The 24,257-nt window shown below is 38.5% G+C and overlaps 1 protein-coding gene and 1 pseudogene across 2 annotated transcripts in view; one reads left to right on the plus strand and one right to left on the minus strand.

The window, feature by feature from the left end:
* Positions 1 to 2,478: 2,478 nt before the first annotated feature.
* Positions 2,479 to 2,576, minus strand: LOC138379378 (small nucleolar RNA U13; annotated as a pseudogene).
* A 2,572-nt stretch (positions 2,577 to 5,148) lies between these two features.
* WNK3 (WNK lysine deficient protein kinase 3) overlaps positions 5,149 to 24,257 on the plus strand; it is a 134,902-nt gene continuing 115,793 nt past the window's right edge. For both annotated transcript variants that reach the window (XM_069463747.1, XM_069463748.1), the window contains exon 1: positions 5,149 to 5,685. In XM_069463747.1, coding sequence (XP_069319848.1) covers positions 5,149 to 5,685 — 537 coding nt within the window. The remainder of the gene's footprint in view (positions 5,686 to 24,257) is intronic.

Raw genomic sequence — 24,257 nt, forward strand, 5'->3', positions numbered from 1 at the left:
TGGGACAGCTTTTCAGTTTTCTCCTTTATTACTTGTGTTTTTGTTGTTGTATCTGGAAAATTATTGCCTAACCCAAGGTTACTGAGATTTACTCCAATGTTTTCTTTTAAAAGTTTTATAGTTTTAGCTCTTACATTTGGGTCTGTGATCCACTTTGAGTTAATTTCTGTGTGTGGTGGGAAGTAGGGGTCCAATTTTATTCTTTTGCCAGTAGATTCCAGTTGTTCCAGCACTTTTTGTTGAAAAGACTGCTCTTTCCCCATTGAATGGTCTTGGCCTCTTTGTTGAAAATCAATTGACCATAAATGTTAGGGCTTACTTCTAGACTGTCATTTCTATTCCATTGATCTGTATGTCTATCCTTAGTCTGTTGTTCATTTCTATTTTAATTCTTTTGTGATAGGTGACCATAATTTGTATGATTTGAGTCCTTTTAAATTTATTGAGATTTGTTTTATTACACAGAATATGATCTTTTCCAGAGAGACTGTTCCATGTGTGCTTGTAAAGAATGTATATTTTGCTTTCGTTGGTTGGAGTGTTCTAGATGTTGCTTAGGTCAAGTTAATTGATAGTATTGTCCAAGTTTTCCATACACTTGTTGATTTTCTCTGTCTAGTTGTTCTCTCTATTATTGAGAGTGGGGCATTGAAATCTTCTGCTGTTATTATTGAATTGTGTATTTCTCTCTTCAGTTTTGTCAGTTTTTATTTAATGTATTTTGGGTCTCTATTGTTGGATGTGTATATGTTTATAATTGTTATAGTGTCTTGATGAATTAACCCTTTCAGTCTTCTAAAATGCCCCTCTTTGTCTCTGGTAACATTTTTGTCATAAAGTACTGGTTTTTAAAAGACTAAGAAAAGATTCCTTTTCCCATTCCTCTTGTTTCTTACCCTATAGCTTGAGAAACCAGGCGTTAGAATTATTATACCATAGCACCACTACTTGCCACTCTTTTTTATATTAGTGTTCTAAGATTTCTTTTCTTTTCTTTTTTTTTTTTTTTTCCGAGACAGAGTCTCGCTCTGTTGCCTGGGCTAGAGTGCCGTGGCATCAAGCTCACAGCAACCTCAAACTCCTTGGTTTAAGCAATCCTTCTGCCTCAGCCTCCTGAGTAGCTGGGACTACAGGCATGTGCCACCATGCCTGGCTAATTTTTTTTCTATATATATTTTTAGCTGTCCAGATCATTTCTTTCTATTTTTTTAGTAGAGACGGGGGTCTCACTCTTGCTCAGGCTGGTCTTGAACTCCTGACCTCGAGCGATCCTCCCACCTCGGCCTCCCAGAGTGCTAGGATTACAGGCGTGAGCCACCACGCCTGGCCTAAGATTTCTTTTTTTAAAAGCGGTTCTGCAATAAAAATTTTTTGAAGGCTTTTCCAATTTAAATTTTCTGACTTTACATATTTTTGGCTACATAAATCCTTTTGTCTTCTGGATTTCTCTTAAGGTTTAATATCCCACCTAAAATTGTTCACATTTGGGGAATATGGGTGAACAGTATACTGGATTCTTTGTATATACTCTCTCTTTTTTTTTTTTTTTTTTTTTTTTTTTGAGACAGAGTCTCACTCTGTTGCCCAGGCTAGAGTGCCATAGCATCAGCCTAGCTCACAGCAACCTCAGACTCCTGGGCTCAAGCGATCCTCCTGCCTCAGCCTCCCGAGTAGCTGGGACTACAGGCATGCGCCACCATGTCCGGCTAATTTTTTTCTATATATTTTTAGTTGGCCAGATAATTTCTTTCTATTTTTTTTTTTTTTTTTTTTGAGACAGAGTCTCGCTTTGTTGCCCGGGCTAGAGTGAGTGCCGTGGCGTCAGCCTAGGTCACAACAACCTCAAACTCCTGGGCTTAATTGATCCTACTGCCTCAGCCTCCCGAGTAGCTGGGACTACAGGCATGTGCCACCATGCCCGGCTATTTTTTTCTATATATATTTTTAGTTGTCCATATAATTTCTTTCTATTTTTAGTAGAGACGGGGTCTCGCTCTTGCTCTTGCTCAGGCTGGTCTCAAACTCCTGACCTCGAGTGATCCACCCACCTCGGCCTCCCAGAGTGCTAGGATTACAGGCGTGAGCCACCGTGCCCAGCCTTTGTATATACTCTTATATGTTTTTTCCCAAGTCCAGAGTTATTTCAAAATAAAAAGTTAAAAAAAATTTCCGCCTAAGTGAAGCTTTGCTAGTTATCTTTTTTCACTTGCAAGTAATACTAATCTTATTAAGTGACTTTGAAAGTATATCGATTTGGCAGTATAACCTCATAGAGCACTTCATGAGTGCTTAGTTCGTTCTTAGCTGTGGTATTAACACAGATATGTCCCAGTAGCATCATCTGGTTGGCAAGTTTCTGGAAGTTGTTATGAGACTCTTCCTTTTCCCTCACAGAGATATCCATTCTGGCAGTAAAACTTGCATCATTTTTTAATACTACCTTAATGTATCTTTCTTTCTTCTTTTTTCTTTTTTTCACATCAGATGGGTAATATGCCAACGTCATAACAAGATTTGAGGGAGGCACATTTCAAACGTGTGTGAACACCCATCACGTTTATGAACTACAGAAGGATCAGTGTATCTTGAATCTATCCTTCCTGCCATGATTTTCATTTAAACCTCATCATCTCTTTTCTGAATTATTGCAGTAGCTTTTTGATTGGTCTCCTGTTTTGCATTGTATGTATAGAAGTCCTAGGTGACTCTGCCTCTCTGTCCTCATCTGCCTGCTTCTGATATGCATGTAAACTGCTCGTGGTAACACTCATATACTTACTCCATGATATTTCATGCCTTTGCTTATGATCTTCCCTCTGCCTAGATGAGCTAATTTTCTTTCTTCAAAACTCAGCTCAGGTATCTTTTCCATGAAACCTTACTAGAGATTCTGACTTTATTCTTTTGCACGTTGCTATCCAGTTGTCCCAGCACCATTTGCTGGAAAGACTATTCTTCCCCATCGAATTGTCTTGGCACCCCTGTTGAAACTCAGTTGACCATAAATATGTGGATTTATTTCTGGACTCTATTCTGTTTATATATATATATCTATATGTATGAGTACTATAATATCTTAATATGTAGCTTTGTAGTAGGTTTTTAAATCAGAAAGTATGAGTCTTCCAAATTTGTTCTTTTTCAAGATTGTTTTGGCTTTGGTTATTATGGGTCCCTTGAAGTTCTGTATGCATTGTAGGATTACCTTGGTATTTTCTGCAGAGAAACCAGCTGGAATTTTGATAGGAATTGAGTTGAATGTGTGGAATGATTAGGGGTGTTTCTCTCCATTTTGTTTGCTTTAGTTCAAGTTTTTTTCCTTCAGTTTTTCAAATTTGATATTTCTATGTATTTTTGATTTGACATAATTCATTGGTGATTTGACCATTCACTTGAGAAACTTTTGTCCTTATTATGTTTCACATTTTTACATGTTCATTGTGGAAAGTTTTAGAAAATACAAAAAAAAAAAGAAAAAAGTCCATAATTCTACAGTTTAAAGTTAATTTGTGTGTATGTGTGTGTTCAGAGTTAATATCATTTGTGTGTATGGAAGCTCGTGTATATGTAACCATATAATGTACAGGGAACATCTTTTCATCTCACTGAAAACTGCAGTGTTATTTTTAATGATATATCATACCTCATTTTGAGATATTTAATTTTTTTTTTGAGACAGAGTCTCACTCTGTTGCCTGGGCTAGTGTGCCGTGGCATCAGCCTGGCTCACAGCAACCTCAGACTCCTGGGCTCAAGCGATCCTCCTGCCTGGGCCTCCCTGAGTACTAGGATTACAGGCATGAGCCACCATGCCAGGTCTGAGATATTTAATTAAACCCCTATTAGGTTTATGTTTAGTTAAGTTTTTCCAAATTACAAGTGTTGTAATGAATGTCTTTATAGTTAAATCTTTGTGTAGATTCTAGACTATTTTCTAAGGCAAGTTAGTATATAAATGGAATTGCTGGCTTAAAAGGATACATGCTTCTAAGTCTATCTTGCTATTCTTTTAGGATGGTATATTAATATTTGATAGTAGTTTTTGTTAAAATCTGATGGCAAGCTCATAAACAAGTATTTGTACTATTTACAAGTAATATTGGATGTTCATAGGAGCATATTCATAATAGAAGATAGAAACAATCCAATCCATTGACAGAAGAATGGATGAACAAAATGTGATATATATATACAATGGAATATTGTTCAGCCTTAAAAAGGAATGAAATTCTGGTTCATGCTACAATATCTATGAACCTTGAAAACATTATACTAAGTTAAATAAGCCAGACACAAAAGGACAAATGTCTGATTCCACTGACATGAAGTACCTAGCATAAGCAAATTCATAGAGACAGAAAGTAGAATAGAGATTACCAGGGGTGGGTGGGAGTGGACAGGGAATTATTGTTTAATGGGTATAGAATTTCAGTTTAGGATGACGAAAAAGTTCTGGGAATGGATAGTAGTGATGATTGTACAACAGTGTGAATATACTAAATGCCAGTGAATTATATACCTAAAAATGATTAAAATAGTAAATTTGATGTTTTGTATATTTTACCACAGTAAAACAAACTGCTATTGGATGAATTTTAAACAAAAACCACCTAGAAATCATGTGGTTATTTTTTTTTCTTTTTTTTTTTTTCATGTTCCCATATTAATAGAGATGGGCACGGTTGTTTTACTTATTGTGTATGTCACCCTGTAGCTAAGTGAACTCAGGATTTGGGCACTTGTTTTGAATTTGATGGATTGATAGATTGGGCTGAGAACTAGGTTCCTAACCGATATTCTTGCATACGAAGACAGATTGAGCTATATACCAAGTAGTCTGCTAGGCACCGATGGCTACAGTGGTAAACAAGATAAGACACAGTCCCTGGAGTCTGCTTGTTGCTAAGATTGAACAGAAAAAAGAATAAACTTCTTATTAAGAAAAAAGGGATTAAAAATCAGGTGACTTGTTTTCTCCTTAATGATTTCCTTTGTGGGGTGATTTTAAAATATCCTTTTCCCCCCTTCAGGTTGCTATGGAAATATATGACCACATAAAAGGAAGTCCATTCTGCTAATTCTGATACCTGAGATGTAACTGGATTGAAGAGTGGAACAGGAAAAATTTTAGTGCCAACTTTAATTACAATGGCCACTGATTCAGGGGAGCCAGCCAGCACAGAAGATTCTGAGAAACCTGATGGAGTTTCACTTGAAAGCAGAGTTCCTCAAGTTGCTGCATCTTTGACAGTAGAAGCTAGGCTAAAAGAAAAAAACAGTACCCCCTCTGCTTCTGGGGAAACTGTAGAAAGGAAGAGATTTTTCCGCAAGAGCGTTGAAATGACAGAAGATGACAAAGTTGCCGAATCCTCCCCCAAAGATGAGAGAATAAAGACTGCAACAAATATTCCAAGAGTAGATAAACTTCCTACAAATGTGCTAAGAGGTGGACAAGAAGTTAAATATGAACAGTGTTCAAAGGCAACTTCAGAAACTTCAAAAGATTGTTTCAAGGAGAAAAATGAAAAGGAAATGGAAGAAGAAGCAGAAATGAAGGCTGTAGCTACTTCTCCTAGTGGCAGGTTCCTGAAATTTGACATAGAGCTGGGAAGAGGAGCATTTAAAACAGTATATAAAGGACTGGACACTGAAACATGGGTTGAGGTTGCTTGGTGTGAACTGCAGGTGGGTATATAATCTTGGTTTTAATAAATTCCATTCTTAGCTGGCCTGGCCTTCTGAGTGATCCGGGATTAAAATGTATCATGGATTAAAATAAAATGAAGGGCTTGTCTCCCACCTTCCCAGAAATTATGCTCCTTTCTTAGATCTTCTTAGGAGCTCACGACAAACTTTTTTTTTTCTCCTGTTGTTTTCCCCTCAGTTTTAAAGGGGGAAAAATCTGTCATGGCTTTTTTGGGGGAAAAGTCTCTTGATTTATTAGCCTTAGGAAATTCTTGGAATTCTTAATGTCTCCTTTTGAAAACTTTTCATAAATAGTGCCTTATGAGTTGATTGTTATACTAAATACTTGACAGTGGGGTATAGGGATATATTTAGTGTGACATATACTTTTTCTTTCAACAAAATTTTGGGGGTTCATATGGTGTTTTTCAGAACAGGAAAGGTTTTTCTTGACTCTTTGAGGGCCTCTGTTGATATAAACTCACCATGCCTTTGAGTTTACCTCAGAGAGGATCTCTGGAAGAAATAATCACCAGAATCTACTGAGTTTAGTCAACTGGAATATGTTTAGAAATGATAAGTGAAAGCAACAGGAGAATGAATTATCTAGATATTTGGTTCCATAATAAATGTTTGTGTAGTACTTTAAACTAATGAATGACTAACCAGGGACAGAACATCATAGAAGAGGTTATAATGAGAATAGTTTCAGACAGATGTAGGTCAGGTATAAGGAAAACCCTTGTGACCTCAGTAAGCTCATGGGAAATAGTCAGTGTTCACATGGGATGCTTAAAATTAAGATTGAATAAAGCCAATCACTAAGTACAGGTTGTTTTGGTGTTTGTTCAAATTCCAGTGGTCTTTGTGAGTGTGGGTTTGTATGTACAAAATACCATGATTTCACCTGTTCTGAATTTGCTGTAGGTTGCCATACAGATAGGTTGGAATTTACTCCAGGTTCCTGCATTTCTAAGAAGCTTTTTGTTTAATGCCATGGTTTCCAAACTTTACTGTCTATAAGCATCAGTATTTGCTTCATAGGCAGATTATGGAGCCTATTGCCACAGATTTTTGATTCAATAGATCTGGATTGGGGTGCAGGACTGCAATTGTAATAAATTTTCTAAGTGCTTCTAACTTAGGAAATTCCTTAACTACTCTTTGGAAAACAAGTTTTACCTATCAGTCAAGCCATTCAAGTGGTCCTTGAAAGGTGTGTGCATGTGTGAGATTTGTTTGGTTTTCTTCTCACCTCCTTTTTACCCTTTAAGAATTTTGTAAGATATATGTTATATAGTAGAAATTTTAGATAATACTGGCAAGCAGGCATCAAAATCACCTTTCTACCACTTTGAGCACAATGCTTTAAAAATTTTAGTATATCTATCTTTCTGCTAAGTATATATATGTCATTCTATAAGGTTTTATAATCTTTATTTTCACTTATATTGAATGTCTTTTCATTGTAAGTGTACATTTACATGATTATTTTCAAGAGATGCTTAGCATTTAATCGTAAGGATATAGGTTTTTCTCTAATATTTCACTATTAAAACCATGACTGTGGTGACCATCACTGTATATATATTGAAAATTATGTAAATTTTAATTTCATCTCTGCATTGTGATATCTTTTAGTGATATCATTTAGTCTATAAATGAGGGAAATAATTTCCATTCACTTGGTAGTAGGGTATATAGTAAAGATAAGTATTTTGCAAATTGTGTACTCTAGCTGTGTTAAAGGATGTTTAGGTAAAACATGAAGAAAATATTTCCATGGGAGAAACTGCCTAGGGGACTGCCTTCTATCATTCACCCGTGGAAAGATTGAAAGATCTCATAAGGTATTACTACTCAAATTGTGGTCCTAAGACGAGCAGTGTGGCCATCACCTGGGAGCTTGTTGGAACTGCATATTCCCAGGCATCATCCCAGACCTTCTGGATCAGAATCTGCCTCTTCGTAACACTTCCTGGTGATTCGCATGCACAGTAAATAGAGTATGGAAAGCACTGAAATATGGGACCAATCCAAACAGCTAGCTGAATCAGAGTAGGAATTCCCTTAATACCATAACATGAACTTTATATTATATCATATGTACTGATTTCTGGCCTCCATTGCAGACTTCTCAAATTAGAATCTCTAAGAAATGGGTCCCAGGAACTTGTTCTTTAAAAGTTCCCTAGGTGATTGGATACATAGCCAGCTTTGGAAATCTCTAATATGGAGCAAATGTAATAAATATATGAAGTACATTTTAATTTACACAGAGAACAACAACTACAATTTTCTGTTCTGAAGGGAATGTGAGAACTAGTGGGCTTATTTGATCTGTTTTTGGATATTGCTTCATCTGCATATTTGAAAATTAGAAAAACTAGCTTATTTAAAGTCTCAAGAGAATAAGGGGCATCATCTTTTAATTACTTTCCTGAGTACTATGCAGTTTGTAATGTATAATTTCATTCTTCTACAAACTCCTATTTATTGCATAATTAAAGAATTTTGTGGAAAAATGCCCCAGTGAGAAGTTTAAATTATTCTTTCTTTCCCAATATTTATTTATATATGTGTGTCTGAGAGTTTTTTTTATTTTTTATATTTTTTATTTATTTATTTTTTTTTTTGAGACAGAGTCTTGCTTTGTTGCCCGGGCTAGAGTAAGTGCCGTGGCATCAGCCTAGCTCACAGCAACCTCAAACTCCTGGGCTTAAGCGATCCTACTGCCTCAGTCTCCCAAGTAGCTGGGACTACAGGCACGCGCCACCATGCCCGGCTGATTTTTTCCTATATACATTTTTAGTTGGCCAGATAATTTCTTTCTATTTTTAGTAGAGATGAGGTCTCGCTCTTGCTCAGGCTGGTCTTGAACTCCTGACCTCGAGTGATCCACCCGTCTCGGCCTCCCAGAGTGCTAGGATTACAGGCGTGAACCACCGTGCCCAGCCAGATTTTTTATATATATAAATTGATATGTCCATACTTTTATCTTCTTATCAATTTGGTATATCTTTTCTATTTATTAACATTATTAAATTGTATTTTATTGCATTCACACTACCTCTTGCTTAATCTTCTCCCCTATTGGTTAGGCAATTCTTTTCTTTTTTTAGTTTTATTTTTGCATGTTTGATTTGAAAATCACAGCTCAACAATAGGGTGTGGTGTTTTTTGTTTGTTTTTTTTTTTTTTTGAGACAGGGCCTAGCTCTGTCACCCAGGCTAGAGTAAATTGGCATCATCATAACTCACTGGAACCTCAAACTCCTGGGTTTAAGCAATCCTTCTGCCTCAGCCTCCTGAGTAGCTGGGACTACAGGCATGTGCCACTACGCCTGGCTAATTTTGTTATTTTTAGTAGAGACGGGAGTCTCGCTCTTGCTCAGGCTGGTCTCAAATTCCTGAGCTCAAGTGATCCTCCCACCTCGGCCTCCCAGAGTGCTAGAATTACAGACATGAGCCACCTCGCCTGGCCCCATCCATCTGTCTTGCTCTGTTACCTGGTCTAGAGTGCAGTTGTGTCATAACTCACTGCAGCCTCAAACTCCTGGGCTCAAGCAATTCTCCTGCCTCAGACTCCCAAGTAGCTGGGATTACAGGCACGTGCCACCATACCTGGCTAATTTTTTAAATTTTTTAAGTTTTTGTAGAGACAGGGCCTCACTATGTTGCTCAAGCTAGTCTTGAACTCCTGGCCTCAAGTGATCCTCTTGCCTTGACCTCCCAAAGTGCTGGGATTACAGGCATGAGCCCCTGTGCTTGGCCCTTTCTGCATTTATTAATTGGAATTACCTCTTAGCTTTTTGTGGTCTCTCCTCAATATGTCTGTTAAGTTTCTGAAAACCCAACAATAGGGGTAGAAATACTTTAGTACGGTTAGTAATATGGGTATTATATAATTTCCATTTATCAAAATTAGTATTAATTGATCACTTATGCAGGTACTTAATTTGAATATTTTCTTTAACCTTTGCAATAGTTATATGAGGTAAGGATTATTAGTTTTCATATGGTAGAACTAAGGTATAGATACATTAAGTAACTTGCCTAATGGGGCAGAGTTGGGATTTGTATTCCATCAATTATATATATAAAACATTTGCATAGGTGATTTAAGAATTCCCCTTCACTAGTTATTTGAGCAGATCATTCTTTCATGTTTTTAACCATTTTAGAACAAATGATTTCTTAAATGGAGTCTGTTTAAAATAAGGTTCTTAACGTTAAACTGATGAAACTCAAGGGATACCAGTTAGTGGTGTCATTGAAGGACACTCCCTGGCATAGGGGCCTCTGAGGAACAGTTTCATAGTTGGGTTGTCATGGTGCAGTATTTGGCCTTCACCTTTTATCAATGTCCAGAGGTGGTCTGACATGTGGGGAGACTGACTTGTGCTAACTCAAACTCCTAAATCTAGGATACAACTTTATTAATTTAGAATGAGAAATATAGTTGTTAGGTAATGTGCTGCATGTGGTCTGTAAGTTAGATGCATGAGAAGCTAAATTATAATCAGATAAACTGGTTTGGTAAGTATAGAGTCAGAACAAAGTACTAGATGTTCCTGTGTATCTTCCTGATAAGGCAATAGACTGAGCAAATGAACTGAATGTTCAGATCCTGGCTGGTTGAGGACATCCTCTTTGTTCAGCAATTCTGAAAGACAAATGGACCTGGTTCTATATGACCACCATTTATGAGCACTTTTTTCTTTTTGTAGACACAGGGTCTTGCTGTTTTGCCCCAGCTGTTCTCAAACTCCTGGCCTCAAGCGATCTTCCTGCCTCAGCTTCCTGAGTAGCTGGGACTAAAGGCGCAAGCCACCTCACCCAGCAATAAACACTTTTTTTAGGTGTTAATGCCATTTCTGTCTCAAAGTTTTAACATATTAATATGGCTAGACTATGACTATTATACCCTGATTTCACGGTTGATACTTTGATGTCACCATTTACAAATTATCATTACCCCAGTATGTGTTTATTTCATTTACCATTAGTTCTGAGGTGCTACACCATCCTTCCACAGAAAGTGGTTTGTGAATGAGATGTTTGCAGTCATTGGGGTGAATGCTGTTTCTGAGAGGCAGAGTGATGAACTAGAAAGGATTCACTGTTCAGTGTACTGGGGTTCCAGTGTTGCCTGTTCTAATTAGTACTGTGGGCAAGCCAAAGAGCTTAACATTTTAGAGCCTTAATTTTTTATTAAATACTTTTCTTTTAAAGAGAAATACAATAACTGTTTTGGATGTACAAAAAAGAATAAAGAATAACATATGGAAATTGTGTACCTACTGCTCAGCTTAAGAAATAAACATTGACAATTAGAGATAACGCTTGTAAAGCATGTGACACATGTTTGGGTGTTCAATAAATGGTAGTGATAAAATACCGAACAACCTCATGTTTATCAAGAATATTCATTGATAGAGTGCTTTGTAAGCTAAGCACAATTTTGAAGCCTTTGTAGTATTCATCCTTACTTGAGCAAGTTATTTTATAATATCGTTTTTATATAGTTGGTGATTTCTTTTTTTGCATTTGCAGAAACAGATCCCTGCAGCCTCTGACTTGGTTCTGTAGATCATTGTTGGTGTTTGCATTAAGAGACATAGCTGATAAGGCCATAGTTTACCTTTTGGAAATGAAATGCTTCTTATCTTGAATAAATACATAGGCAGGTTAGTCATGTTGATATTGTGCCATGTCTCGTGAAAGGTTTTTTTTTGTTGTTGTTTGTTTGGTTTTTGAGTTTTTTTGATCATGGAAGGTTTTGTGTATATTTCTAGCGTTCCATATATTATTAATATAATTAAGTGTTAATATTCATGAAAGGATAATATTTCTTTTTAAAGTAGTATGGAGTAGTTGAAATCTGTTTGGTAAATTTGACTTCTTTTTATCAGCCATATAAATTAATGTTTATAACACTGAAAAATTGATGTTTGATGCTTTTTACTTTTGGTGGCCTTACCTTGAGACAGCAAGATTCAGGGATCATTTTCATAGACTAGAATTTTCCTGGCTTCTGACTACGTCAACTGTATTAGCTGTCACTGCTTTCTAGTTTGCCTTTCTTGTGTAACAATTCTTACTGGCAATGTGTGAAAGTTGTTACTCTATCGAAGTGGTTATCATTAATACAATAGTGTATGTTGGTTTATGTGTCTGTGTGTGTGTTTAAAGGAGGATTACCATAATAGCTGAAAGCTCTACTTTATTTTCCTCTGGATTTTGGTGCTAGTTTAATAGGTTTACTTTTCCCTCACTGAATTAGAAGTGGATTTTTGAAGATCTTGGCTCTACCTTTTTAGTGGACTTTACTTCCAACAGTATGACTGGGATAGCAGTTATAATTTTGTAAAGTTGTTTACTCCTAATGCTGACTACTTTTGGTCTATGGGATCAGAGGATGAAGTGGGGTAGTTTGGTTTGGCACATGAAAGACTCGTATTCTATTTTAATCAGAAGGCATCAGAATTTATTCATTATTCTTCAGAGCAGATCTGCTAATCTATCACGAGTGGATAACTTCTAGCTAATTATAGGGGCATTTAGGACTTATTAGTCAGGTTAGATAAAAAAGCATAAAGACTCTACTTGTTTCCAGGTGTCTTCCAAGTTTAGCATTCCTTTTGTTCTTTGAGTTCCTAAACTTTTTAAAAATTTTTTATTGTGGCAAAATGCACATAACAAAATTTACCATTTTAATCATTTTCTTTTCATTTTATTATTTTTATTTTTTTCCAGTTAAATAGTTGAAAATATGTGTGCATGTAAGGTATCTGTGTGTGTATAGTTGGGTCCATTGAGGATTATTATTTTTTGTTTGTTTGTTTGTTTGTTTTTTGTTTGTTTGTTTGTTGGTTTTTTATTTCATCTTATTGTTATGGGGGATACAGAATTGCAGGTTACATACGTTGCCCATGTACTGCCTTTCCCCCCAAGTCAGAGCTCCAGGTGTGTCTGTTCCCCAGGTAGTGCGCATTGCACCCATCAGGTAGGTATATGTCCCTCCCCCCACCCCCCCTTCCCGAGTCAGCACCTTCAAGTGTTACCATTCCCCAAACGGTGCGCAATGCACTCCTTGTGTAGGCATACCCCCATCCCCTCCCCCACCCCCCACCTCAGTCTGATATCCGATTGGTGTCGTTCCCAGATGTGTATTTAGGTGATGTTCAGGGAAACCAATTTTCTGGTGAGTACATGTGATGCTTGTTTTTCCATTCTTGGGATACTTCACTTAATATAATGGGTTCCAACTCTCTCCAGGATAACCATAGAGATGTCGTATCTTCATTATTCCTTATAGCTGAGTAATATTCCATGGTATACATATACCACAGCTTACTAATCCAATCATGTATTGATGGGCATTTGGATTGTTTCCACATCTTTGCGATTATGAATTGTGCTGCTATAAACATTCGGGTACATATGTCTTTGTTACAGAATGACCTTTTTTCCTTTGGGTATATGCCCAGTAATGGGATTGCTGGGTCAAATGGCAGGTCTACTTGAATCTGTTTAAGATACCTCCATAATGCTTTCCACAGGGGTTGCACTAGTTTGCAGTCCCACCAGCAGTGTATTAGTGTTCCTGTCTCTCCACACCCACGCCAACATGTGTTGTTTTGGGTTTTTTTGATAAAGGCCATTCTCATTGGGGTTAAGTGATATCTCATTGTGGTTTTGATTTGCATTTCTCTGATGATTAGGGATGTTGAGCATTTTTTCATATGTTTGTTAGCCATTCTTATATCTTCTTTCGAGAAGTTTCTATTCATGTCATTTGCCCACTTTTTGATAGGGTTGCTTGATTTTTTCTTGCTGATTTTCTTGAGTTCTAAATAGATTCTTGTTATCAGTCCTTTATCTGATGTGTAGTATGCAAAAATTTTTTCCCATTCTGTAGGTGATCTGTTTATTCTCGTGACTGTTTCTTTGGCTGTGCAGAAGCTTTTTAATTTAATCATGTCCCATTCATTTATTTTTGTTGCTGCTGTGATGGCCTTAGGGGTCTTCTTCATAAATTCTTTGCCTAGGCCAATGTCTGTAAGAGTCTTTCCTACATTTTCTTCGAGAATTCTGATTGTATCACGCCTAAGGTTTAAGTCTGTTATCCACCGTGATTTGATTTTTGTGAGAGGTGAAAGCTGTGGGTCCTGTTTCAGTCTTCTACAGGTGGCTAACCAATTCTCCCAGCACCATTTATTGAATAGGGATTCTTGTCCCCAGAGTATATTCTTTCCCGCTTTGTCAAAAATTAGGTGACTATATGAGGATGGTTCTATATTTGGATTTTCTGTTGTGTTCCACTGGTCTGTGTCCCTGAACTTGTGCCAATACCAGGCTGTTTTAAGAACCACGGCCTTGTAGTATAATTTGAGGTCTGGCAAATTAATACCTCCCATTTTGTTTTTGTTGCTTAAAATTGCTTTTGCTATACGGGGTCTTCTTTGATTCCATACAAAGTGTATAATTATTTTCTCTACATCTATAAAGAATGATGTTGGTAATTTAATAGGGATTGCATTGAATCTGTAGATCACTTTGGGTAGTATAGACATTTTAACAATGTTGATTCTTCCGATCCACGAGCATGGTATATTTTTCCATCTATTTGCAAGTTCTGCTATTTCTTTTCTCAGTGTTTCATAGTTTTCCTTATAGAGGTCCTTTACCTCTTTAGTTAGGTATATACCTAGATATTTTATTTTCTTTGTTGCTATTTTGAAGGGTATTGAGTCTTTAATTTGGTTTTCCGATTGACTGTTATTGGCATATATAAATGCCTCTGATTTGTGTATATTAATTTTGTAGCCTGAGACTTTGCTATATTCGTTAATCAATTCCAGGAGTCTCATGGTTGAATCCTGGGGGTTTTCCAGATATAACATCATATCATCAGCAAAAAGTGAGAGTTTGATCTCTTCCTTCCCTATTTGGACTCCCTTGATTCTACTCTCTTGCCTGATAGCTCTCGCAAGGACTTCCAATACTATGTTGAAAAGTAATGGAGACAGTGGGCAGCCCTGTCTGGTTCCTGTTCTAAGTGGGAGTGCTTTCAGTTTTTCCCCATTCAGAATGATGTTGGCTGTGGGTTTGTCATATATGGCTTGTATCATTTTTAGGTAGGTTCCATCAATGCCTATTTTGTTAAGCGTTTTTATCATAAAAGGGTGTTGAATTTTGTCAAATGCTTTTTCTGCATCTAATGAGAGTATCATATGGTTTTTGTTTTTGCTTCTATTGATGTGGTGAATTACATTTATAGATTTACGTATGTTGAACCACCGCTGCATCTCTGGGATGAAGTCCACTTGGTCGTGGTGGATTATTTTTTTGATAAGTACTTGGATTCGATTTGCTAGTATTTTATTGAAAATTTTTGCATCTATATTCATGAGAGAAATTGGTCTGTAGTTCTCTATTTTTGTTGCGTCCTTTCCAGGTTTTGGTATCAATGTTATATTGGCTTGGTAGAACGTGTTGGGGAGAATTCCATCCTTCTCAATATTGGAGAATAGTTTATGTAGGATGGGCACCAGTTCTTCTTTGTATGTATGGTAAAATTCAGGTGTGAACCCATCTGGAACAGGGCTTTTCTTTTTGGGAAGGTTTTTTTATTGCTGTTTCGATTTAAGTTCTTGATATTGGTCTGTTCAGGTACTCTATTTCTTCCTGATTGAGCCTGGGAAGACTATGTGTTTCTAAAAATCTGTCCATTTTCCTCCACATTCTCCAGTTTGTGTGCATAAAGATTTTTGTAGAATTCATAGATGATATCTTGTATCTCTGTAGCATCGGTTGTGATTTCTCCTTTCATGTTCCTAATGGAGGTTATTAGAGATTTTAGTTTTGTTCTCTTGGTTAGTCTAGCCAGGGGTGTGTCTATTTTGTTTATCTTTTCAAAAAACCAATTTTGTTTTATTAATTTCCCTTATAGTTTCTTTGTTGTCCTTTTCATTTAATTCTGATTTGATCTTAGTAATTTCTCACCTTCTGCTGGGTTTGGGATTGTTCTGTTCTTCTTTCTCCAGCTCTTTGAGTCTATTCGTTAGGTTGTCTATTTGCATGTTTTCTGTCTTTTTGGTATAGGCATTTATGGATATGAATTTTCCTCTCAGGACTGCTTTAGCTGCGTCCCATAGATTTTGATAAGTTGTATCTCCATTGTCATTTAATTCAAAGAAATTTTTGATTTCCATCTTGATTTCTTCCTTTATAGAATAATTATTCAGGAGAAAGTTATTTAGCTTCCATGACTTTGAGTAAGAGTGAGGGTTTCTGTTTGTGATCATTGTTACGTTTATTCCGCTGTGATCTGAGAAGATGCATGGTATAATTTCTATTTTTTTGAATTTTTTAAGACATGCTTTATGTCCTAGGACATGGTCAATCTTAGAGAATGTCCCGTGAGCTGATGAGAAGAATGTATATTCTGTGGACTTTGGGTAGAATGTCCTATAGATGTCAGCCATCCCCATTTGTTCTAGCATTCTATTTAGGTCCATTTTGTCTTTGTTTATTTTCTGTTTAGAGGATCTGTCCTGTACTGTCAGTGGGGTGTTAAAGTCTCCAGCTATTACAGTATTGTTATCTATCATTTGGTTCAGATCTAGTAGGGTTTGCTTTATGAATCTAGGTGCACCTAGGTTGGGTGCATACATATTGAGTATAGTCATGGCTTCTTGTTGAATTGTGCCTTTAACCAGTATGTACTAGCCATCTTTGTCTTTTATTATTTTTGTTGGTTTGAAAGCTAAGTTATTGGAAATTAAGATTGCCACGCCAGCTTTCTTTTGGTTACCGTTTGCTTGAAATATCGATTTCCATCCTTTTATTTTCAGTCTAAATGCATCTTTGCAGGTTAGGTGAGTTTCTTGAAGACAGCATATACTTGGATTGTGTTTTTTTAATCCATTCGGCCAGTCTATGTCTCTTGAGCGGGGAATTCAAGCCATTCACATTTATTGAGAAAACTGATAAGTGAGACAGTTTTTTGTTCAGCTTGTTGGGTAGAACTTCATTGCGATGTTTTCTCTCCTGAGCCATTGTGGTATCTGGAATTTCATCTTTAGCTCTTGAGTAGTTTTATATTCGTGGATCTTTCTTGTGCTGATCCGTGTGTAATTCTCTTTTGAGTACTTCTTGGAGGGCTGGTCTTGTCTTGGTGAATTCCCTCAACCTTTGTTTATCTGAGAATGTCTTGATTTCTCCTTCGTATAGAAAACTTAGCTTAGCTGGGTACAAGATTCTAGGCTGGGCATTATTCTGTTTCAGAAGCGTGAAAATGGGGCCCCAACCTCTTCTTGCTTGTAAGGTGTCAGCTGAGAAATCTGGCGTAATTCTGATGGGTTTTCCTTTGTAAGTTACTTGTTTCTTTCTCCTTACAGCTCAGAGAAGGGACTCTTTAGTGGATATTTTGGTCAGCCTGATGACTACGTGGCGTGGTGTTTTCCTATTTGCTATGAATCTCCCAGGGGTCCTTTGAGCTTCTTGAATCTGTATGTCTAGAGTATTGGCAAGGCCTGGAAAATTTTCCTCGATTATGTCTTCAAATAGCTTGTCCAACCCTTGCTTATTATCTTCTTCACCCTCAGGAATGCCAATAACTCTCAAGTTAGGTTTCTTCACATAATCCCACATTTCTTGAAGACTCAGATCATTTCTCTTACTTTTTTGATCTATCTCTGTGACTGACTTATTTAGTTGGAAGGAGTTATCTTCAATTTCTGAGATTCTTTCCTCTGATCTACCCTGCTCTTGAGACTTTCCACAGTGTTTTGTAGCTCTCTGAGTGAATTCTTCATTTCTAGGAGTTGAGTTTGGTTTTTCTTCAATATTTCAATTTCTTTAGTGAATTTTTCCTCCAAATCCTGTATTTTTTTTTGTGTTTTCCTTGTGTTATCTATTGATTCTTGTATATTATTCAGCTTGTTTATGATCCATAATTGGAATTCTTCCTGTGACATGTTGGTGTTTTGAGTCTGGTTTGTGTCAAATGGTTGGGAGTTGGTATTTCTCTTTGGGGATGAGCTTTCTGTTTGATTCTTTGTGCTCTCCGTGTTTTTTCGCTGGGCCCTTCCCATCTAGATTTATCGTTGGATCTTTTCTTATAGATTTAGTCTGGTTAACAGCACTCTTTGTGCTCTATTCTTAGGCTGTGAAGCAGTCTAGGTATGTTGCTTCTTTTGGCAAGAGGGGGAGACTGTTGTGTATTGTTTAGAGATCTTTCTGTTTCCGTTGGGGGACTGCTTCTCATGGGTCCAATCCTAGAGGATTGGAGTCATCCAAGACCGCTTTGGCGAGTTAGGACACTGTGTTGTGGTCTTTCAGAAGGCAGGCAGGGTCCACACTAATAGTAGACCGAAATTCTCTTTGTTTGTTTGTTTGTTTTTTTCCCTTTGGTTCTTCCTCTATAGGGGAGGTTTCTGTCTCTATCCACAGGCAAAATACTAGCTATGGGGAGAGGACGGTGCCCTCGCTTTCTCAGCGCCCCAGTTGCTGTAGCTCCCACGGGCAAAAGTCTGCCTTGGCCCAATGTCCCCAGGGATCAGGTTCCACACTTTCGCTTCTGGAGAAGTATTCAGTGTTTACACATGGGCGGGGCCCCTATATAAGGTCCGTGGACCAGGGGAGGAGGCCGTCCAGGGAGCCTCTTGGTACCCTATTGCTCCGCAGTGACTTGGCTGTGGGCCCTAAGATGGCGATTGCGCGCCCACAGATCGCCGGCGCTGGGGGTGACTGCTCAGGATCTGGTATGTACCAGAGCCAGGGGCCTGGCCCGTTCCGAAGCTCACCGTGGGTCCTCAGTTAGAAGGCGAAAAGAGAGAAGAAAGAAAGAAAGAGAAAAAAAAAAAAGAAAAAGAAAGAAAGAAAAGAAAGAGGAGAAAAAGAAAGAGAAAAGACAAAAGAAAAAAGAAAAAAAAAAGAAAAGAAACACAAAAAACCAAACCAAAAAACACCAACAAAAATGAACAACAACAAACTACATAGCACCACACCACACCGCAAAGCGGACAGATACACAAATCTGAAGTATATAGTTCAGCGACTCAATGATTTTTTTTTTGTTTTGTTTTACGCCTTAGCGCAGCTCCGCCCCCTTCATGCCCGCTCGGCTGGGTCCCGAGCGGCCATTCAATGTTTTTGTTTTTACGTCTTAGCGCAGCTCCGCCCCTTCATGCCTGCCTGGCTGGGTCCCGAGCAGCCATTTAATGTTTTTGTTTTTACGCCTTAGCACAGCTCCGCCCCTTCACGCCCGCCCGGCTGGGTCCCGGGCGGTTTCGCAGTAGATCTCAAGGTGGCGTCTGCGCGCCCGCACAGCTCCGAGGGTGGTGGGGATCCAGCCTTCTCGCTCAAAAAGGCGCGGCAGCCAGAGGCCCAGAGGGCAAAGGCGCCCGCCGAGACTGTCGCAAAAAAAAAAAAAAACCCAGAAAAAATCACCAAGAACAAAACATACAGTTCGGCGAGCCTATTATTCTTCTTCTTTTTTACGCCTTAGTGCAGCTCCGCCCCTTCACTCCGAGCGCAGCCCAGGCGGAGATTGCCCCAGTGTCCAAACCGCTCCCTTTATTGCTGCCCAGCGTGCTCATGCATATCCCGCACTCCTGGCGTTGGTTCAGAGACCAGCGGAGGGCGCCAGGCAGAGAGAGCCGCTCGGCACTTTATGGCTCCCTAGCAGTTTCGCCCTCGCTTTCAAGATGGCGCCTGCAGAGCTCCGGGGCTGGAGGGGACCGGCTCCCCTGAAGGCAGAGACCGCCACTGCCCGGGGGCTGGCCAGCAAGGACATGCACCAGGGGTGACCGGCTGGAGAGCTGCCGAAAAAGGCAGCACGGGGTACAACACTATTTGCTGTCCGGGAATCTTTTGTGTTTTTCCGCCCTGGGGCAGATCCGTCCCTCCTTGCCAAGCGCTGTCTCAGCTGAGATCCCCCAGGTTCTAAGGTAATTTCGCAAAAAAGCCTCCTGTCTGCAATGTCCCACGTATCCCTCAGTGATTCTGCGCTGGCCTGGGACAGGGCTCTATTCAATTGGGAGCGGAGGACACTGAGGAGAGCAAGCCGCTTTCCCAAGAGGCTGCGCCCGCCCCAGCTGGGGGTGTGTGTAGCTGACCCGTGCTCCGCTGGCTAGTGTCTGTCCCGCGTTCTGCAGAATCCCGCGTTCCTAATTTTCGTTCACCTCAGACCTCACTCGCTCTGTTTGTCCCACGCTGATTCTCCGTGGATTCACACCGCTGTTCCTGTGTGGGAGCAGTCCTCTAGTGTTGTGGCAGGTCCGGATCGATGCCTTCCTCACCAGGAGCGCAGATCCAGGCCGTCACCACCACTCCGCCATCTTGGAACTCCCCCCATTTTAATCATTTTTTTTTTTAAGCTAGTCAAGCGTGATTGTGGGGGGAGACAATGTTAAATCAGCTTAACAATAACCCACAACCCTCGGACCAACTTTTAATCATTTTTAAGTGTACAATTCAGTGGCATTAAGTACATTGACATTGTTGTACAGCCATCAGCAGTATCCATCTCCAGAACTTTTTCATCATCCCAAACAGAAACTCTACACCTGTTAAACAATAACTTCCCATTCCCCACTCTCCCTGGCTCCTGGTAACCACTCTTCTACTTCCTGTCTCTATGAATTTGCCTATTCTAGGTACCCCATATAAGTGGAATTGAATCTAATGTTTTCCTTTTGTATCTGGGTTATTTCACTTAGCATAATGTTTTCAAGATTCATCCATGTTGTAGAATATATCAGAATTTCATTTCTTTTTGAGGCTAAACAGTATTTCATTGTATGTATATACCACATTTTGTTTATCCATTCATCTGTAGATGGGCATTTGGATTGTTTCTATGTTTTGGCTATTGTGCATAATGATGCTATGGACCTGGTTGTAAAAATACATATTTGTGTCCCTGCTTTGAGTTCTTTCGAGTATACACCTAGAAGTAGAATTGCTGGATCATATGTTAATTCTCATTTTAATATTGTGAGGAACTGCCATACTCCTTTTCCATAGCGGCTGCACCATTTTACATTCTCACTAGCAGTGCACAAGGTTTCTCCCTATTCTTGCCAACACTGGATAGTTGTTTGTTTATTTGTTTATTTTCATAATAGCCATCCTAATGGGTGTGAAGTGGTATCTCATTATGGTTTTGATTTCCATTTCCCTAATGACTAATGATGTTGAGCATCTTTTCTCAAAGTTCTGGAGGCTATAAATCCCAGATCAGGGTCTGGTAGAATGGGTTTCTAGTGAAGGGTTTCTGATGAGCGCTGTCTTTCTGGCTTGGTGAGAGGAGTGGAAGGAGCGATTTTGGTCTCTTCTTACAAGGATACTAATCCTATTGGATCAGGGCCCCACTCTTATGATGTCATTGAACTTTAATGACCTCCGTAAAGGCCCTACCTCCAAATACAGTCACACTGGGGGCTGGGGCGTCAACATATGAATGAGGCGGGGGTGGGCACAAACATGCAGTCTTTAACACAGGGGTTGACCTGCTGATCTCCTTGCCTAGTTCTGTCCCCTCAAAAGTGTGAGAGGAGCTAAAAGGCTGGTGGGCTGAGTCATTTTTAGTCTAGAGAGTAGGAGAGAGAGTTAGTTTTTCTAGTCTCGGGGATAGGGAGCAAAGAAACTTCCTCAATGTCTAACAACTTGTCAGTTGGTACAGAGCTGGCCCTCATGGGAGAGACTTCTGTACCTCCATCACTCATGGGATTGTCACTACTTAAGGTACCCTAGTGTCCCTCTGAGTAAATCAAGGACCCACAAGAGGGAGATTGAATATTAGGAGAGAATAATCACTTTTCAGACTTGAATTAGTAGCCTGGATAATCAAATAGAAGTAGTGTCTAAAAGTAGACACCTAGGTAAAAATCAGGTAAATAATTAGACTCACCAAGAAAAAAAAATCATACTTACATCTAACTTCTTTAATGCTAGAAGCTAAGCATATGGTAGATTACAGATTATTAAGGGGAAAAAGCTGTACCACCCAATAATCTCTAACCAGTCAAGATATCATTCATCTGCCTGGGTGAAAAAGATATTCATGGACCATAGTGCAGAAAACTATAGAACAGTTAAAAAGAATAAGATAGACCCATGTAACTAACATATATAGACATTGAATTGATGAAATATTTGATATGTACAGCTAGAATAGACTAAATGTAGGGGGGGAAACAATAATTTATTACTTTAGTTCTAAACCAGTTTAGCAAAACCTGAGTGTTGGTGGGGGAATGACAGAAAAATGGGAGTGACAGTGTAGGGGTGATTAAGTCTTCTACACGTCTCATCTATATGGTGTGATAGAAAGAGAGGAAGTATTAGTATTTTAAATTATCTATTTATTTGTTTATTTTAGGTAGATGGACACTAGATGTAGTAGGGAGAACTGATGGATAACTTACTTTCCAATGATAGAGAAATATGTTTGATTTTGAGTGTCTAGAAAGGGATGCTAACTAACCACTAGTAAAAAGGAAAAATATAATATACCTCTTAGATAATAACAGAAAGAAAACAAAGTAAAAAAAGAATATAGGCTGGGTTCAGTGGCTCATGCCTGTAATCCTAGCACTTGGAAGGCTGATGCAGGAGGATTCACTTGAGCCCAGGAGTTCGAGACCAGCCTGAGCAACACAGTGAGCCCCCATTTCTACAAAAAATACAAAAATTAGCGGGGTGTGGTGCCACATGCCTATAGTTCCAGTGACTTTGGAGGCTTAGGCAGGAGGATTGCTTGAGCCCAGGAGTTTGCGATTGTAGTGAGCTATGATCATACCACTGTACTCTAGCCCGGGCAACAGAGCCAGACCTTGTCTCAGGTAAAAAAAAAAAATTTATATATATTTATGCATATATATATATATGTATATATGTATCTATATGTATATATATAAATAAGATGGAGTAAAATTAAGTATGTCATTTGCTATATAAAATGTGAACATGTTGCATTTGCTTATTAAAACTTCAGACTGTCAGATGGGGTTAAAAGACAAAACCCACATGTGTTGTTCACTAAAAATATACTTAAAGCAGTGATGAAGGTTAAGGTAAAGGCATAAACAAGCAAAGGGAAAGCAGGAGTGGCAATGTTAATATCTATCAAAGGAGGAGGAAAGTAAGATTAAAACATTAGGCAGGATATTATAAAATCACATACTTCATAATTTAAGAAGATATATCAAAAACCTGTAGATACCAAAAGTATTTTGTCTAATAATTTAAGCTCAGAACCTTTTTAAAAAAGGATAAATATATAATTTTAGTAGGAAATTTCAGGTACATTTCTTTCAGAATAGGAGAGATCTAAAAGTACACAAAAAATGAGTAAATATAGAGGAATTGAATAATCTACAATCCAAAAACTTCATTTGATGAACACACAGAACTTTATATCCCTCAAACAGGAAATATACATTTTTATGTGTACAAGGCACTAAAAACAGTTATATATGCGTTATATATGCAGCCCAAAGAAAGAGATTTTACATTTTGCATTACCCAATAAAATTGGAAATAAATAATGAAATAACCAAAAGATTCTTACCTAATTGAAGAACAGAAATCACACTCCTAGATAAATTTTGAATCAGAGAGAAAATAAAAACTGAAATTATAAACTAGAAAGCAATGAAAAAGAGAAGACATTACAACAAAACCTGTGGATCATTGCAAAAGTTTTACCCAGTAGAAAATTTATAGCCTAAAATATCTAAATATCTTCATTTTCTTTTTCAAGACAGGCTCTCACTATATTGCCCAGGCTGGTCTCTAACTCCTGGCCTCAAGGGATCCTCCTGCCTCTGCCTCCCAAAGTACTGGGATTACAGGCGTCAGCCACCATGCCCGGCCAATATCTTTGTTATTAATGAACAGTAACTAAAAGGAATTTAGTGCTCATTTTAAGAAATTAGAAAAACAGCAGGAAAAGAAAGGAAGAAGGAATTAATAAAGATAAGTGAAATTCATTTAAAAATTATAAATGTAAAGATAATAGGATAAATAGATTATACTATTTTTGGCCCTCTGAAAAATGGTTAATGAACCTGATAAAGAAAATAGGGCAAAAATACACGAGGGCAGAAATGAAAAATGAAACATAGCCATGTTCTTTATAAGAAACTATAATGTGCAGCTTTCTTTGGTGGGGCGTTGTGAGGAGGGGTGTTCAGTTGGTTTGTGGTTTTTTGTTGTTGTTGTTGAGACAGGGTTGCCATGAGTAGAGTGCAGTGGCATCATTGCAGCTCACTGTAACCTCCAACTCCTGGCCTCTAAGTGATCCTTCTGCTTCAGTCTCCTGGGTAGCTGGGACTACAGGCGCGCACCCCAGCGCCTGGCTGGGTTTTTTTTTTCTTTCTTTTTGGTAGAGATGGGGTCTCACTCTTGCTCAGGCTAGTCTTGAACTCCTGAGCTCAAGTAATCCTTCTGCCTCTGCCTCCCAGAGTGCTAGGATTACAGGTGTGAGCCACTGCGCCTGGCCTATAATATACAACTTTGATGACAAATTTTTGCCAACATTTAGTGTGAAAGAGT

This window comes from Eulemur rufifrons, chromosome 30, assembly GCF_041146395.1.
Source record: "Eulemur rufifrons isolate Redbay chromosome 30, OSU_ERuf_1, whole genome shotgun sequence".
NCBI lineage: Eukaryota > Metazoa > Chordata > Mammalia > Primates > Lemuridae > Eulemur > Eulemur rufifrons.